This window comes from Nematocida homosporus (assembly GCF_024244095.1).
Source record: "Nematocida homosporus strain JUm1504 chromosome Unknown 4343, whole genome shotgun sequence".
Classification (NCBI taxonomy): domain Eukaryota; kingdom Fungi; phylum Microsporidia; genus Nematocida; species Nematocida homosporus.
Genome location: NW_026250684.1, coordinates 142,591 through 159,535, shown reverse-complemented (window position 1 = coordinate 159,535; position 16,945 = coordinate 142,591). Strand labels below are relative to the sequence as shown.

Genomic DNA, 16,945 nt, shown 5'->3' with positions numbered 1-16,945 from the left:
TTCACATCAACTCCGCCCAATCCAATACGCAACTCAACTTCATTCACCTCAACTCCATACACCTCAACTTCATTCACATCAACTCCGCCCAATCCAATACGCAACTCAACTTCATTCACCTCAACTCCACCCAATCCAATACCTAACTCAACTCCACCCAATCCAATACGCAACTCAACTTCACCCAATTTAATGCAAGAGCGACTTAAATACTTCTCGGCCCCCTTACAACAACAGGCGGCTGAATTAGCTAAATCGGATACTCATCCTAACTGCCAAGCAGTTACAACCCAAGCCATAGCTACTGTTAATGAACTAGTACAGCTACTGGCTAAGGCTGAAAAACGGGCACTTAAAGCCCAAAAGAGTGCTTCTAAACACCAACAAGCGTTCATTGATCTTCAAACCCAATTTATTGAATACACTAAATCGGCTCAAGATAAGCTTTTAGCCGCCCAGAAAGACCGAGAAGTCCTTCAGGACCAACTTCTATCCCGCCTAGAAAAACAAAGGTCCAAATCCGAACAGACTATTAATTCACAAGCCCAGCAAATTCAAGAGCTACACCTGGATTTAGCAACTGCCCTCCAGGATAAACTCGCTGCTTTACAAGAAATTGCTGATCTGAAACAAAACAACACCCAATCTTCTTCCAACTCTCTCTTATCCTCAGCTGCCACTCCAATTCCAACCCCATCAACCAACTCATCTATACCCCTGCCACCACGACCTCTACCTTCTATCTCACTTCCCAATGACCTACTAGACAACTCATTCCTGCACGATCTTGACTACTCCAGCCGCCATAACTCTTCTTCTTCCTCTTCTTTCAATACTATGGCACCCCCTTCCATCATTGGCACTTCATCCCTACGCAAAGGCGTTCTTCCCTTCACCCAATCCGTCCTACCCAGCTACTTAACCACTCCTCTCATTAATACCTCCTCCCAAGTAACTCCCATAACCACCCCTACACCCACCTCACCACCGCCTACTACCACTCAATCTACTACTAAATCTCCCAACTCATCTACACCCAACTCATCTACACCCAACTCATCTACATCTAACTCATCTACACCCACTTCACCACCACCTACTACCAACCCCACCTCAGACCAACCCAATACCATCCTAACCTCAGACCAACCTAATACTAACACCACCTCACCCCAGCCTAGCACTACTCCGCCTAAATTCGCAGGTATTTCTAAAACCACTCCCCAGCCCAGTATACCAGCTAACTCCCGCTTTTCCTTCTATATTATTAGTGGCAGTTTTAAACTAGCTGTTACTGACCCAAACTTGAACGCCCTAAGACACAAATGGACTAATATCTGTGAAATTCCTTCTTCATCACTGGGACTACTCACTCTAGTCAGTAATGCCAAAGTTCTAGTGGCTATCATGAAAAAGCACGAGGCCAAACTAGCCAAACTCGTCCAAGCCTACCTATCTATCAATATCGCTATCACTATCACTCCAGTTTTGGATTTTCTCCATATTCCCAGCTTAACTCCAAGTAAGGTCTTAAGTGCTCTCAGAAAGAAAGCTAATCTTATCATTGCCTCCGATCTTCCCTTTCTCAAACGCACACCCCTCTTTATTTTAGCCACTAACATCAACAAGTGCCAAACTCCCAATGATCTCCAGCTACTTTACAGTCTGCACCAAGTCAAACCCAAATTTACTCCTTCCAAGCCAGCTACTACCTAAGCTTTCCTTATATTTATTCAATCTTATCTTAACTTATTTCAACTACTACTACTTAATTTAACAGTAACCCTCGTTCTAACTTCTTCAACCAACTCCACCCCATCACTTTCAACGGAAGTCTGTGAAGAAACAGAAGATTCAACTAAGCTGCCCACAAAGGATAAATCTCCTAAACCCTCCTCAGTACCGAACTCTTCTCCCTCCGTCTCTTCAAAATACCGCCGCTCGCCAGAACGAGGATCAATCACTACATGCATTTTAAAAGTACACACCACGCGCTGGCAGACTTCCCAATGATTCATCACTTCAATACTCTTACGGGCCAAGAACTCAATACACCCCCGGGCACTTTTATGCACCATCATAAGCCGATGGGCCGTAATCAGTCCAACATTCCTAATTCCCTCTGTATAATCACAACCAGATAAGGCCACTATCTCTTTAATATGAGTCAGTAAGCAGCGCACTGACTCCCCGCCTACTTTAAGCACTCTTTCCCGATCATACAACACCGCAATCATACTTTCATTCAATTTAAACAAGATCCGTTTGGCCCCATAAACCACCAAGTCACTATCTTCCGTCATTATATAGTCCACTAAACCTTCCCGTTCCAAGTAAGCTAATTGTGGATCTGCTTCATAAGGCGCCCTAATATAAGGTATATCCCGTTCTGCCAAAGCATCCATAAACCGACCGGCCATCACTTTATCCACCTTTAAAGATCTACTCATTAAGCGGTAAGCCTCCTCTTTCCGTCCTCGTCGTAGCAGCACTTCAATTTTCTCCCGGGCTTCTTCCTTCTTCTCCCGCCGTTTCTGAGCCGTCATACTCTTCATTGGATGCTCTTCCCCATCAAACACAAAGTACAACTGAACCCCTTCTTTTTGTAAAGCCTCACATTTCCGTAAACACAAACCTATACACTTACTCAAGGCTTCTTCCCCCGTCGGAGCCAAGTACACATCCACGGCATAAGTCGATACTGCCTTATACAACCAAGAATAAGCATCTACTCCTACTCTACATCCTTTTATCTCACTCATATCCACTTGTTCTAAATGCTCCTTCAACAGTGGCAACAACCCCGGCACTCCCATTACCTCCCGCTAAACTCTCCCTTATATGTCCTATTTTCCCGCCTTTTTCCCATCCAATCCACTCAATCCACTCCAACTCACTCACCCATTATATCCATCCGACCTAACCCAGTACCTATTTACCTATCCAGTTAGTTACTACTCCATTAGACATTTATTTAATCAGTTTAACTTACCAATACACATAGTCTATTTACTTACTTATTTATGATAGAGTAGCAAAAGTCTAAATGGGCTATTTAGATAACCCTACCCAAATATCAGATTAATCAATTGTAGCACTCTCATACGACTGCTGACATAATCACAATGATTACTGGTAAGCCACTCACTACCTAGTACTTAGTATACACTACTTAGTACTAAACTAATACTCAATCTTATACCAACTTAATATGACGTCATCACACACACACTTATTTATCCAATAAATAGTAACCGCACTTAGCTCAAGCAATGCCTTTAATAGAGTACGTATTAGTTTAAGTATTATGTTGTGTTGAGTTGTGTTGTGTTGTGTTGAGTTGGGATTAGTTTAAGTATTAAGCACTACATCAAACATAATTCAATCCTAACTTAATACTCACATAATACTAATTCAATTCAGTTTAAGATTGTTTCTTAGAGAGGCTAAGTTTGGCGTCCTTGCACTTTTAATACTCCATAACGTATTCAGACATCAACTTACTAAACACCAACTTACTAAACACATCAACTTACTCTACACTAACTACTCACACAAAGTAACAAGATGCTATCATAATCTAACTCAACCAAATCATAACAAAGTACTATCATAATCTAGCCAGATCATAACCAAATACCAGCTTAATCTTAACAAAATACAACTCAATCTAACAAAACACAACACAACTTAATCTAATCTTATCTTAACACAACTCAACACCAACTTAATCAAAACTTATCTAAATCTTAAACCCCATTTATTAGTTCAAGTAAATGCCACGTAGGGCCATACGCCTAATCCCCATCTTCTTAATGAGTCTTCTCCTGTGAACAGCCGGATCAGCATTCTCTTGGGCCATTCGCTCTTCAAAGGTCATCAACTTCTTCTTAGAAACTGGATGAAGAGCCTTTTGCTCCTCATGAAGGGCTAAACGTGCATCCTTAGGCATTCCTCTAATAGGTAACTTTTGCCAATCTTTAGGCTTTTTGATTCCATTACGATGTGCTTTTCTGTTTTGGTTCTCATTAGTATGATTCTTTGACTTTGCCATTCTTAAAGACAGGGGTGCTAAAATTAAAATAAAGATAGCGTCTCTATCTCTAAACACCTCTTTACTATCCTTCTTCCACCCCAACTCAACCCAATTCAACCCAATACTAACCCAAATCCTTCCTAAGACTTTCTAAATATATCTACTAAATAGACTATCTAGTTAAGTTTAATCTTCCTTTTATTTCTTTTATTTTTTAGACCCTGTCATGACTCATACTAAGCTAACTGAACAGTCTAATTCAGCTACTGAAACAGTTTTAAGTATTTTAAAAGGTCTCTTGACTAGTCCGGAAACATTTAGTGAAGATTTAGGGTTGGTTAAAGTTGATTCATTTAGTAAGGATAGTGTCTTAGTAACAGTTGTAACTCTGCCGGGTGGAGTTTATAGTGAGTTAAAACGGGGGCTTGGTGCGGCTACGGAACGATTAGAGGAAGTATTAGGAGGGACTGTTTTCTTGATTAGAGCTAGAGTTGATAGTGGGCTTAAGAAGGGCGAGAAGTGCTTCCGAACTGGTCCTACTTATGCTGATTATCAAGAAAGTGTGGCTGCTGATTTGGCGGCTCCTTTTCATATTGTTGATCGGCGGTCCTTAGTTAGAGAGGATGGTTCTCGGGTGGAGAAGATCATCTTAGATATTAAGAGCCAAAAGGAGCATGCTCATCGGTTTGAGCCTATGGCTTTGGTCTTTGAATCGCTCTTTGCCAAGAAGGCGACTTTCCAAGCCAACTACTATTAAATTGGATTAGTATCATTTAAGTTTAGATTATATTGAGTTTGGTTTGGTTTAGATTGAGTTGGTTTAGATTGAGTTTGGTTTGGTTTAGTTTAGTATTGGTTTGAGTTTGGTTTAGTATTTAGATGTGTTGAGTTGATTTAGTTATAATGGTATTTAGTTGAGTTTAAGTTGGCATTTAGATAACGTATGCTATAATGATATTTAGATGTGTTAAGTTTAGATAACGTATGGTATAGTGCTACTAAACTAAATTAACCCAACCCAACCCAATACTAACCCAATGAAGTGGTCTAATAAATTGGATTGGATTAGTATTTAGTTGGTTTAAGATGGATTTAATGAATGAATGTAATAAGATAGTATTAAGTGGCGTTTGAGTTGAGTTGGTGTAAGGCAATAGTGTCTACTAAACCAACTCAACCCAACTTAACCCAATCCAAACTAACCCAACTCAACCCAATCCAACCTAAGACTAACTTAATTGATAGGGCGGGGATGGCTGCAGGTAGTATAGTAGTGGGTTGGCTTAGGGTGGAGTGGGATGGCTTGGGCTGGGCTGGTTGAAGAGTTAGTGCAGAGATTAAGATAGGACGAAAGAAGAAAGAAGAGAAGAGAAGAAGGAAGCAACGGCTGTATATATTTTGTCTTTTATTTACAGAGTATGGAAGAGGAATATACTGGTGTTAAAAGACCTGGGTGCTTTGCAAGCCGGGCTAATCGTATCTTTAGTAAGCCATTAGTGTGTAGAAAGCCGGGGGGAGAGAAGGTTATGGATGAAGTGGTTGGGTTAGATTTGGCTGGACAGGGCTTAAAGATGTTGTCCCCACGTATTTTGCTTTGGGAAGGCTTAACTACACTAGTTCTATCGGGTAATTCAATCACTGATATTCCAGTGGAAATAAGTCGACTGACTTCTTTAGCACATTTAGACTTGTCTCATAACCGGATAAAGAAAGTACCTAAAGAATTAGGGCGTTTGTATACTTTAAGGGAGTTGAAATTGAATGGGAACTTACTCTCTTCTGTCCCACAAGAATTTGGCATGCTCTACCAAATGGAACGGTTGGATTTGGACGATAATCCTTTAGTGGGTCAGATTGCGGCTGTTTATCATACTTCAGGTGGTTTGGGTGTAGTTAGATACTGTCGTGATAATGTGGCTTTGAGTTTTCCTTACTGGGAAAGAGAATGGATATTTAATGGTCAGGAAAGTACATCACCTGGGTATAATGATATTATTACTGTAGCTACTTATAATATTCTTTGTCCTACTTATACTAATAATCAGATGTTTGCCTATGTGCCTAGTTGGGCCTTGCAGTGGGAGACAAGGAAGACTAATATTTTACAGGAACTGGCTTCGTACAGTGCTGATATTATTTGTATTCAGGAGATGGATACGGCTAGTTATTTGGAGTTCTTTCGGGAGCAATTGAAGATACGTGGTGATTATGATTCGGTCTTTTACCAGAAGACAAGAGCTAGAACTATGTCTGAGTATGATAAACGGGCGGTGGATGGATGTGCTATCTTTTGGAAAAGTATGTTCTTTCAACTAGTAGAACAGAAGTGTATTCTCTTATCGCAACTCTTCTCCCAGAAGCATATTGCTGAGCATGAGCATATTGCTAATCGCGTACTGTGCCGTGATAATATTGCACTGGTGGTTGTGCTGGAAAGAGAAGGAGGTAAACTTATGGTAGTAGCGAATGCACATATTCATTGGGACCCGGAATTTCCGGATGTAAAGACGTTGCAAGGTATTATGTTGTTGAAGGAGGTGGAAGCGGTGATGAAAAGGTACCCGGGAGCTGAGTTAGTGATTTGTGGTGACTTTAATTCGCTGCCTTCTTCGGCTTTGCACGAATTGGTGACTTCTGGGGAGATGCGACCGAACAACCGTGATTTATTAGGACTGGCCTATGAGCCATACAGTAGTCAGGGATATTCCCACCAGCTGGGCTTGCAGGACAGTTATTCATTTGTAAATATGGGCTTTACTAACTTTACGCCTGGTTTTATTGGTACGATTGATTATATTTGGCACAACGATCGGTTGCAGCCGGTGTGCTCTTTAGGGCCGATTGATGAGGAGTACTTATCTAAGATTGTTGGGTTGCCTACTCCGCACTATCCTTCGGACCATCTTATGTTGGTTACTCAGTTTAGGTGTAAGAGTGGGCCTTGGCGCAATGCAGGTAAATAATGATTTAGATAAAGATGATCTTAGGATATTTATTGGTAAGAGTTTGTATGAACATGCAAGTTTTGGGTTGGATAGGTAAGGTTATTCTTGGTCTTTGGTTGGTGGTGAATAGACAAGTGGGAGAGACTGAGGCTGGAGGTGTGTCGAATATTGGCCGGTCGACTAATGCGTGCGACCAGTTTTTGTACCCGGATAATCATCTTAGTGGCGCGTCAAGACCGAATGCGACGGAAAGAAGGATTCTGTGCTTCACTACGGAAATCACTGATGATCCTAGTCGTTCTGTATCAGAAAATTATGCCACTATCAACCATATTGTCGAAAAAAGAAGAGGTTTGGGAGATAAAATGTGGGGACGCGGGATTTTATCTGTTACAAATGGAAAGGCCTTGCGTGGTTTAATTGGAACGAAAAGTAATAATCCGAATGATGTTGAGGCTGAGAATGCTGCTTGTGATAAATTGGCGCGATCTATGCCAAGGATATCGTCTGAGCTTGTTCAGGCGGCGTGTAGTTCTAAGGTGTTGGAACCTTCAACGTACCAGCAGATGGTTTTCCCGCCGGCTTGTAATAGCTGGAATTCAGCGCAGGGTGTGCTTTGTCCGGAACTGGAAAATCTGGCTCGGTACTTGCCTGCGGAGGTGGTGTCAGAGGTGACTAAGTCTTTATCTATTTCGGCATATTCCGAAGCTTCCTTTTATTGGTCGGCCTATGAATGGCTGCGCCTGGCCTGTGCGGAAAAGGCCGTGGAGAAACGAGAGTTCTGTATGGGTGCAGTCTTTCAAGGTATTCCCTTAATCTATAGTACGCGGCTGAACATTATGATTGCTGCTTATAAGCGCAAGTACCAGACATTCGAGGCATCAATTAAGAAACGACGGGATGCGGTTGATCCTAATGACACTAAGACTATGGCCGAGTTGGAGGTAGCCACTAAGCAAATGGCTGTGATGACTCTGATAGAAAGGACTGCTTTGGTGGCCTTGTTAGCTGAGCTAAACGAACTGGTCAACCAGAACATCATAAGTACTTCTGGTTGCCAAGTCGTATCTAAGCTACCTCTATTGGACGGGGCCGGCACAACTGGAGACATTCCCACCTTTTCCTTTTCGGTAACTAATGACGATAACGTTGAGGTCGACATGGATTTGGTCGAAATCTACTACAAATACTTGACGACCAATGACATCACTACTATCACTTCCAAAGGTGTTGACAGGCAGTTCTATCTTGATGCGGCCCTAAAAGAAAGTCCCCAAATTAACGATGTCTATCAAAATCTAACCCGACAACAGGCTGAAGTTCTAAAGCACCTGGAATCCAAAGTTGTAAAACTTAATTCCGCCGGCCTATCCTACTACCACACGCATCCCATTACTAACGAGTGCCAGGCCATCATTGATGAACGGGTTGCCAATCTAGCTGCATACTACAAGGAGAAATTCCGTTACTACCAGAACAAGGCACTTTTATACAACAACATCGCCGCCGAAACTGCCGAAGATGCCGAAACCCCAAATCCAAATCCCACCGTAAGCAAACAAAACACAACTACTCACTAAGCCTCATCAATCAATAAAACAGTCTGGTTTTGTTCAGGTTTGGTTTATCTATTTGAATAGACATCCGGGTTATCTATTCCAGCATGCCTTACTAGCCACCAATTCAATTCATTCATACTCCTATTACTCTCTACTTTAATTAGAATAGATATAGATTCGATTTCTTCTACTTCCAACTAGTTCCTGTCAAAATATCATCTCCCTATCTAACTCAACTTAACTTAGCTCAATCCAACTTAACTGTAGTGCCTAATACTATCCTAATGCTTAACTTAACATAACTTAACTCAACCTAATACTAACCCAATACCAACTTAACTCAACTTAACCCAACCTAGTACTAACTTAACACAACCCAATACTTAACTAATACTAACCTAATACTAACCCAAATTAAAGACATTCCTTGAGATAGGTATTAATGCCATTTATTGAGTATGTATTGGTTAGGGTTGGAATAAGATGACGTCATCTTGAGTTAGGATTGAGTTGGTGATGGTTGTATGGCCACATTAGAGTAACACAAAACTAACTTAACTTAATCTTATGGCAAATTAGTGCTTTATTGCTGCTTATTAGCTGCTCACTATAAGCTTTATCAGGTATTCATAGAACCTAGAAAAGTCTATGTCCTCAGTTACAATAGTCTGTCCCTCCCCAACGGCACTGTTCGCTACAGAAGAGGACGGATTGACTTTGCAAAGCAGAATTCTTTCCTGCGAGCCGTACTGGTTACAAATGGTTAGTTTCGGAACTGGAAGTCGGTCCTGTACAATAGCCTTAGCCTCCTTTTCAATGTTCTCCAACATTTCCTTGAAGTACCAGTACTCCGGATCGTCTTTTATCCCCGCATCAATCCAGGCCACAATGTTCTCCCCTTGCCAGATCACTACGTCATAGAACGTATCCACTAGTAAGGCTACATCCGGCTTTAATGATTTAGAGTCCAACTCAACCGGAGTTCTTTCCCCGGTATAATGGTATGAGACTAGTGGCGGCCTAATAATGCACATAGAAGCTGTAGAGTCTTCTCCTAAGAGAATGTTCCGTTGGTACGCCACTTCATCAAAACTCAATCCATCCGTATGCAAGGCCGGTAGTCGTCGTAAGAAGAAGATAAATTCCGGTAGAAAAGCAATCGTTGGTGGAGTCTTCAGTGATGAAGGTACATCCCGATCAAAAACACAAAAACGTTGCATAAACCTAATCAAACACCTATCTGCCTGCCTAATTACATCAATGCCATCACCACCATCTGCATTCACACATAATTCCTTAGCCTTAAACACAGTAGCTGCTTCCTGGTCAAACCCAGCTACTAGTTGCGGTAAGTTAGTGGCATCCACAAAGGAACGAGCCATAGTTGTTACTCGTTCATGGCACTCACCCGTTGAATCTACAAACTTAGTACTAATCTGAACATAAACAGGAGCACCGGCCGGGGCATCTTCCATATGCTCACATACCAATACTAATGAAGACTGTTTAAACACTGAACCTTGCCGCCAAACCAAAGGACTGCCCTTCTTCTCAGCCGGTTGTACAATCCCATGACCTAGCACCGATTTAACTTCAAATCCCTTCGAAATCTTAACGGTCGTCCGTGCATCAAATACTCGTACTTGTGGAGGTGTAGTACTTGTCCCTGGACTAGAATTAGTCACTGCTGGATTAGATTGTAGATCTTCTTCCACCTCAGGAGACTGGGGGGCTTTAGCAAAGATTCTTCTAATGGATTCCTTATAGATGTAAGGATTGAAGTCCCGGGCAAATACAGTAATACCTCCCGTCTTTTCAGCTAAACTTCTCATCTCGGAGAAGCCAAAATCATCAATACCCGCTGCCACAATGTCAATAACATGGCCTTTTCGACCTAAAGCCTGGGCAATACCTTCATAGATAGACTCTTTAGCAAAAAGCATGCCAATCCCTGTACCTGTACTACGCAAAGGATCCTTTAAACTGAGTGTAGTAATAGCTCCAGGACCAAAAGTACAAGGACCTTGGGTAAACAGCATAATGTGTCCCGTCCCATCTACACAGGTACTTTGCACTAGAGAACTAGCCAGTAAAACAGCACTACCCGTACAACGCTTAGGCCGTTCCACTGTCGGTACTGGGAAGGCATTAATGGGCAAGTTCTTAAAGAGATTCTCTAAGTAAGTAAGACACTCACTCTTACGCCGGGCAAACTTACTAAGTGGTGATCCAGACTGAACTTGACCCGTACTTAAAGCCTTCTGTAGAATAGCCGGAGTATAATTAACCGCCGGGAAAACATGAATCTTAGCCACCTCAGTTGAATCAAGCCCAAATACTTCAATATTAGCACTGTACCTAATTACACCAATAAAGTCCGTCTCGGCAATAAGATCTAAAGTAGTTAAGAGTCCTTCCTTAAGAAGTAAATGTCGTTCTTCATCAAAACTGCAGGCATCAATTACAAACCAGTAAGTACGACTATAGGTTGGTAGTTTGGTTGATCGGTAGTAAACAGAAGTGTTGCCACTGAATAGTTCATAGGGAAGATTGTCGGGAGTAATATCACGATAATGTGGGGGTAACATGTTCATACGACCGCAAAATAGACAATTCCAATGTCTTGTGCCAAAATCAACTGCTGAGTAGGGATTAAGTACTCCACCGCACTCACCTCTAGCACACCTAACTGCGCCATAATTCACTTGTAATAAACTTCTATCTTGATATCCGTGCATTGGTCGGTACAAGAAGGCCAAAGGAATCATGTTTTTCTGACTTTCAGCCTTTGTATTGGGAAAGACATTCCAGGTCACTCGGATTCCTTCTTTTTCCTCTACACTTCTGATAGCTTCTTCCATACCCAACACAAAAAACAAATATTTAAGCGGGGGGTATTCTAGGGTTTGATTGGGTTGAGATAGGATGGATTACGTTTGTATTTTGAGTTAGTATGATTGGATATTGAGTTGGTTTTAATCTGGTATAATTTGGTGTTGTATTGAGTTGTGTTAGGTTGAGTTTGAGTTAAGTTTGAGTTTGGATTGAGTTTGGATTAGATAGTAAATTAGTATTAAGTTGAGTTTGGGTTAGGATTGGTATTGGGTTGTGTTAGGATTGGGTTAGTTGGGTTAGTTGAGTTTGAGTTAAGTTAAGTTTAGTTTAGTTGTGTTTGGTTGATGATGTGGTATGTTTGAATCAGATAATGTTTAGATAGTAAATTAGTATTAAGTTAAGTTTTAGATGAGTTGAGTTTGAATTGGTATAGGATTGAGTTGAGTTAGTGATGTGGTGTGGCACTAGATGTAAATTTAGATTAGATTGGGCTAAGTTGATGGTCCGTTGTTGTTCTTTATTGGGTTTGGTTTAAATGGGGTAGTGTTGGTGGTGGTTGGTGTTGGTTGGTGGTGTTAGTATTGGTAGTTAGAGGGACTCTCTACAAATGGGGCACTCGGCTTGGAGTTTGAGCCAGGCTTCGGTACAGGGTTGGTGGAAGATGTGCTCGCATGGGAATTGGATGCCTTTTTCTTGGGGTTGGAAATCGTTGAGACAAATCATGCAGGCTTCATTGTTTGGTGGCTCGGCTTTTTGGAGATGGGTTCTTTGTTGGTCGGTGGCTGGGTTTTCTTTGATCTGCTTCTCCTCCATGAACCGGGTGATAATGTCGTTGATTTCGGGGCCGATGGCATAGTTGCGGCGGTCGGAAGCAATGCTGCGCTGACGGGATCGGCGTGAACGGGAGTCAAAGAAGTTGTAGATGGCTTGCATGAAAGGTTGGGCGCGGGGTGGTGCTTCTAGTTCGTCATCGGGTGAGTATACCTCTAAGAAGGATTGTTTGCATTGAGGACACTCTATTTGGTCTCCAATCCGGACTATTATCTCGCAGACATGGCAGTAATAGGGCAATTCAGACATTTCTTTGTTTGAAAAAGTCAACTATACTATGAGTTGGGTTAGTATTGGGTTTTGCTAAAATAAAGGTGAATTATACTGGTATTGGGTTGAGTTAGGTTGGGTGATATTGAGTTGGGCTCAAATTGGATTTTATTGTGTTGATTTAAGATTAGATTAGTACTGGGTTAGGTTGGATTAGGTTGATATTGGTTTGACTTGATTTGATTTATTACTATGTTGGTTGGGTTGGTATTAGGTTACGTTGGGTTGGGTTGGTAGTGATATGTTAGGGGTTGGTGTTAGCTGGTATAATGTAGTGCTGTGGACCTGTTTTGAGAATGAGGCCGGTATCATTAAGAGCGGCAATGAGTTGGTCTATTTTGACAGATGAAAGGTTGAGTGGTTGGGCGGCCTGGTGAATTTGGCGGTACGTAAAGGGTTGGGGTAAAGTAGTAAGCAGAGGAAGAAGAGATGAGCTGTTGGACTTACGGTTGGTGGTTGTGGGGGTATGGGGCCGCATGGTGGATATACTGATGGCGTACTCCATATCGGCTTTGGTGGCAATAACACGGAGGGAGAGCTTGGCCCGGGCTTCGGCTACGCGCATAAGAGTTTCAACTGTTCGGGGTGTGACTCCATGAGGAATGGTTTTGCCTTCGTACGTGCCCGTGGTCTTAATCTCTTGGTAGAAGTGCATCAGTAGAGACTTGGCACTCGAGGAAAGAATGGGCTGAATATGCTCACGGGCGTACTGAAGGTACTGCTTGGCTAGATCTTCGGGAATAGTCGGCTGGGTTTGGTTGTCTTCTGCTTGGAAGAAATGCCTAGTGATTTGTTGGTCGATTTGGGTGTTCGTATCAATAAGCAGGAAGACAAGGTCAAACCGAGAGAGAAAAGCTTCGGCAAAGGAGGAAAGATTGGCAGCTACCGATCGGTCTTCAGCATACTTACCTAGAATTGGATTGGCTGCAGCTAAGACACCGGCTCGGCAAGGCATAGTACAAACCATCCCTGCCTTGGCAATACTAATGCTAGCCTGCTCCATCGCTTCAAGCAAGACTTCAGGTGTGTCCAGTTTGTCAAGCTCATCAACAAAACAGTGGCCCAAATCACTTAGGACTAAGGCACCTGCTTCCAAAGAGTATTCACCGCCCGGCTGAGAATGAATAGAAACCCCTAAACCCCCAGGAGTGCTAGTCGTACTACAAACATAATTACTCCGCGGCAGAATACCAGCTGCCATGCGTAACAACTTACTTTTGCCCATTCCTGGGTCCCCGACTATTAGTGTGTGTATTTCCTTGCGCTTATTAAGACTCTTATGAGCCGCTCCGCCTACTAAGGAAAGAAGAATTCCTTCCTTAACTGACTGATGACCAACAATCTCGCGGAATAAAGAATCTGAGAGAAGTTCTAGTATATTGGAGTGTGTGTTGGCTAGACCTTTTAGCTCAGCAATCACGGCTTCTGGGAAGTTAGAAGCTTCTTGTAAATTATCGCGCGGTTTCAAAAAGGTATAGTTGTTAGCTGCGACGGCAATAATATACTTGTCGGGTGCGCTCTCTTCCGCTATGCCTACCCCTACTAAATGAATGGCATCACCAGGCAATAACGTATTGATTAGAGACCGGGTTAAAATACATTGGATTGTTCCTGCTTTCCGTTTGGTCCCTTCATCTAAACATATCTCGTGCAGGCGCACTCTTTGAAAGTCCGAAAAGGTGTTCTGCAAGGAGTCCTTCAATAATACAAACGACTTGGACCGACATCCATCTACACACCGAGCTGGCTTCTCATACACCCCACCCGACTTAAGAAAAGTCTCTATCTTTTCTCCACACTTACTACAGGCAAAAACCACCGCCACGGCCTCTGGCTTAGCATTCTCAATTCGAGCCACCACACCTGCTAATGAAAAGACCTTTCCCACCAATGCATGCCTTAAAGCCGTAAACGGTAAAGGATCCGCAAACCCAGTAATCTTAATAAAAGTCCGTTGTATAACCCCTCGTCTTTCCCAAAGAATCCGTGATAAAGCACACCTTAAGTGGTCCAAGCCATCCTTATTTAACTCTACCAAATGGCTCTCTAAATAGCAGCTATCTACTATAAGATCTTCCTCAATCTCCTTAAGACTGATCTCTTCACTATCTAACTTATGCACCATCGAGTTATAAAACCGATCTAACAACTCATCATCCACTACCGCATCCGCCCCAAAGTACAATCTTCTATATTCCATCTTTTTCTGCAATTTGCAATGCCTCAACACAATTACGTTGAAGAAGCCGTTAAAACTTACGGCCGCAGAGAAGACTACGAAATCAGAAAGGAAAAACGAGAACTAAGATCAGCCAAACGCCTTTCCAAACTCTCTAAAGAACTCTTTGGTATGAAGGCCAAGATCTTCCATGAAAAACGTCGCAAAGAGAAGATTCAACTGAAGAAGGAGAAACTTCAAGCTGAGCGCAAGGAAAAGAAGGTGGCTCAAAACGTCGCAGCAGAAGGAGCTATCCCAGCTTATTTACTTGACCGGGAGAAGCAGGCAGCTATCCAAGCCATCACAACGCAACTCAAGGAGCAAAGACAGAACAAAGCTGGCAAGCACGTAGTGCCTCTGCCTCAAGTCCGAGGTGTATCGGAGGCAGAAGCCTTTAAAGTCATGAAGACCGGTAAGCGTAAGCAAAACCAATGGAAGCGAGTTGTTACTAAGCCGTGCTTTGTTGGTGACGGATTTACCCGTAAACCCCCTAAGTTTGAGCGGTTCATTCGTCCTACTGGACTTCGAATGAAATCAGCTAATATCACGCACCCTGAGATGAAGGCTACTTTCCTACTACCTATTATGGGTGTAAAAAAGAACCCTAACTCCCAACTTATGACTACGCTTGGTTTATTGACTAAAGGTACTATCATTGAGGTGAATACAAGTGCACTCGGTATGGTTTCAGAATCCGGACGGATTATTTGGGGAAAGTATGCCCAAATAACTAACAACCCAGAAAACGACGGGTGTGTGAACGGCATTCTACTCGTCTAAGCACTCACTATCTATTTAGTAGCTATTTTACTTAACTCCAAATCAACGCCGTATTTCTACTTATTACGACCTAAATTAACCTAGCAAATAAAGTCTAAATTAGACCCTTATTATTTTAGTTTAGTTATGGCTTTCCACTTTCATTTTAGTTTTGACTTACTTAAAATAGTTAATCTTATCATTACCTCAAGTTATCATTAATTTAAGTCAACTTAAGTCAACTAACAACATTCTATTAAGTTGACTTATCTTTAACTTATCTTTAGCTTAACTGATAACCATCTACTAACTAAACTTAACTCAACTAATAACATTCTATCCACTTAACTTAACTCAACTCAACTCAACTTAACTTAACTCAACTTATCATTAACTCAACTCAACTCAACTCAACCTAACATAACATAACTCTATGCGAGCCCAAATAACCTAGTTCAGTTTATTACTCAGAGGCATCAATGATACCACCATCGGATATAGCGAACATGGCTTCCGACTCTGGAATGGAAGGCGAGTCATAGACCTTGCAAATCCGAGTCTCTCCACGACCCTTTCTTAAATAGAGCCGAGTCGTACTGGAGTGCGCCATAATGTGCCCTCCAATTGGCATTTTAGTATCACCACCAAACATAGCCGCAGCTCCATCCACTTTGGCCGAGACCTGGTTGGTAATCACAACTGGAATCGTGTAGATGTCAGCTAATTTGTGCAGGGAGCGTAAGAAGCGGCCCAAGGCAATCTGCCGAGTAGCTAACTCACCTCGGCCCGAGAAGTCCGTTCGGTACAAGCACATAGGCGAGTCCACAATTAAGAGTTTATAGTTGTCCTGAGAGAGCAAGGCTGTCGCCTTAATTAGCAACTCGTCCAACTCATCCGTACTATGTGCCTTAGCACAGACTATGTTCTGCAAGACAGTCCCTGGATCGAGGCCAAATCGGTTAGCAATACCAATGACACGATCGGGTCGGAAAGTTCCTTCCGTATCGATATAAATGCACTTACCACCAATTCCTCCATCAGCCACTGGTAGTTGGCACGACACAGATAGCATATGGCATATTTGAGTCTTACCCGTTCGGAATTCCCCAAACAGTTCCGTAATACTGCAAGCTTCAATTCCACCACAAAGTAGCTTATCCAATTCACTTGACCCCGTGGTCAACATAAACATTTGCGACCGTTTCTCATGAATAGCAGCCGCCGTCTCAAACTTAAGCGGAATCATCTTATGGGCCTCCTTAACCAGCTTATCAACCTTAGTCTCTGAGAAGCCTTTAATCATCAAGAGATTCTTCTTAGGGGCGTATGCGATTGCGTCGACCGTATTGTACCCCGCCTCAATCAACTTGTTAATGTCAGCCTGCGAGACTCCTTCCTTAGTTAGCTCAGAAATAGGCACGTAATTACAAACATTCTCTATATCAACCGACTCTTCATCGAAGAGATCTCTTTCACGTTGTTGAACTGCCAT

At 42.4% G+C, this 16,945-nt stretch overlaps 11 protein-coding genes across 11 annotated transcripts; 5 read left to right on the top strand and 6 right to left on the bottom strand.

The window, feature by feature from the left end:
* Positions 1 to 1,716, top strand: NEHOM01_0761 (uncharacterized protein; the record flags this gene model as incomplete). The annotated part of the gene is made up of 1 exon (XM_051489639.1): positions 1 to 1,716. A coding segment is annotated over one exon (1,716 nt), but the record flags the coding sequence as incomplete, so codon positions are not given.
* Positions 1,717 to 1,754: 38 nt separating this feature from the next.
* Positions 1,755 to 2,816, bottom strand: NEHOM01_0760 (exonuclease 1; the record flags this gene model as incomplete). The annotated part of the gene is made up of 1 exon (XM_051489638.1): positions 1,755 to 2,816. One exon carries the CDS (start codon positions 2,814 to 2,816, stop codon positions 1,755 to 1,757), a length of 1,062 nt encoding a protein of 353 aa, XP_051345598.1.
* A 947-nt stretch (positions 2,817 to 3,763) lies between these two features.
* NEHOM01_0662 (large subunit ribosomal protein L29e) lies at positions 3,764 to 4,054 on the bottom strand (the record flags this gene model as incomplete). Its single annotated transcript, XM_051489540.1, has 1 exon — positions 3,764 to 4,054. One exon carries the CDS (start codon positions 4,052 to 4,054, stop codon positions 3,764 to 3,766), a length of 291 nt encoding a protein of 96 aa, XP_051345500.1.
* A 208-nt stretch (positions 4,055 to 4,262) lies between these two features.
* NEHOM01_0759 (uncharacterized protein) lies at positions 4,263 to 4,793 on the top strand (the record flags this gene model as incomplete). Its single annotated transcript, XM_051489637.1, has 1 exon — positions 4,263 to 4,793. The coding sequence occupies one exon, from the start codon at positions 4,263 to 4,265 to the stop codon at positions 4,791 to 4,793; it is 531 nt and encodes a 176-aa protein (XP_051345597.1).
* A 661-nt stretch (positions 4,794 to 5,454) lies between these two features.
* On the top strand, positions 5,455 to 6,999 carry NEHOM01_0758 (CCR4-NOT transcription complex subunit 6; the record flags this gene model as incomplete). The annotated part of the gene is made up of 1 exon (XM_051489636.1): positions 5,455 to 6,999. One exon carries the CDS (start codon positions 5,455 to 5,457, stop codon positions 6,997 to 6,999), a length of 1,545 nt encoding a protein of 514 aa, XP_051345596.1.
* Positions 7,000 to 7,052: 53 nt separating this feature from the next.
* On the top strand, positions 7,053 to 8,561 carry NEHOM01_0757 (uncharacterized protein; the record flags this gene model as incomplete). Its single annotated transcript, XM_051489635.1, has 1 exon — positions 7,053 to 8,561. One exon carries the CDS (start codon positions 7,053 to 7,055, stop codon positions 8,559 to 8,561), a length of 1,509 nt encoding a protein of 502 aa, XP_051345595.1.
* A 575-nt stretch (positions 8,562 to 9,136) lies between these two features.
* On the bottom strand, positions 9,137 to 11,401 carry NEHOM01_0756 (protein transport protein SEC23; the record flags this gene model as incomplete). The annotated part of the gene is made up of 1 exon (XM_051489634.1): positions 9,137 to 11,401. One exon carries the CDS (start codon positions 11,399 to 11,401, stop codon positions 9,137 to 9,139), a length of 2,265 nt encoding a protein of 754 aa, XP_051345594.1.
* Positions 11,402 to 11,963: 562 nt separating this feature from the next.
* NEHOM01_0755 (uncharacterized protein) lies at positions 11,964 to 12,455 on the bottom strand (the record flags this gene model as incomplete). The annotated part of the gene is made up of 1 exon (XM_051489633.1): positions 11,964 to 12,455. One exon carries the CDS (start codon positions 12,453 to 12,455, stop codon positions 11,964 to 11,966), a length of 492 nt encoding a protein of 163 aa, XP_051345593.1.
* A 265-nt stretch (positions 12,456 to 12,720) lies between these two features.
* Positions 12,721 to 14,676, bottom strand: NEHOM01_0754 (DNA helicase MCM8; the record flags this gene model as incomplete). Its single annotated transcript, XM_051489632.1, has 1 exon — positions 12,721 to 14,676. The coding sequence occupies one exon, from the start codon at positions 14,674 to 14,676 to the stop codon at positions 12,721 to 12,723; it is 1,956 nt and encodes a 651-aa protein (XP_051345592.1).
* Positions 14,677 to 14,694: 18 nt separating this feature from the next.
* NEHOM01_0753 (ribosome biogenesis protein NSA2) lies at positions 14,695 to 15,474 on the top strand (the record flags this gene model as incomplete). The annotated part of the gene is made up of 1 exon (XM_051489631.1): positions 14,695 to 15,474. The coding sequence occupies one exon, from the start codon at positions 14,695 to 14,697 to the stop codon at positions 15,472 to 15,474; it is 780 nt and encodes a 259-aa protein (XP_051345591.1).
* A 442-nt stretch (positions 15,475 to 15,916) lies between these two features.
* NEHOM01_0752 (DNA repair protein RAD51) lies at positions 15,917 to 16,945 on the bottom strand (the record flags this gene model as incomplete). Its single annotated transcript, XM_051489630.1, has 1 exon — positions 15,917 to 16,945. The coding sequence occupies one exon, from the start codon at positions 16,943 to 16,945 to the stop codon at positions 15,917 to 15,919; it is 1,029 nt and encodes a 342-aa protein (XP_051345590.1).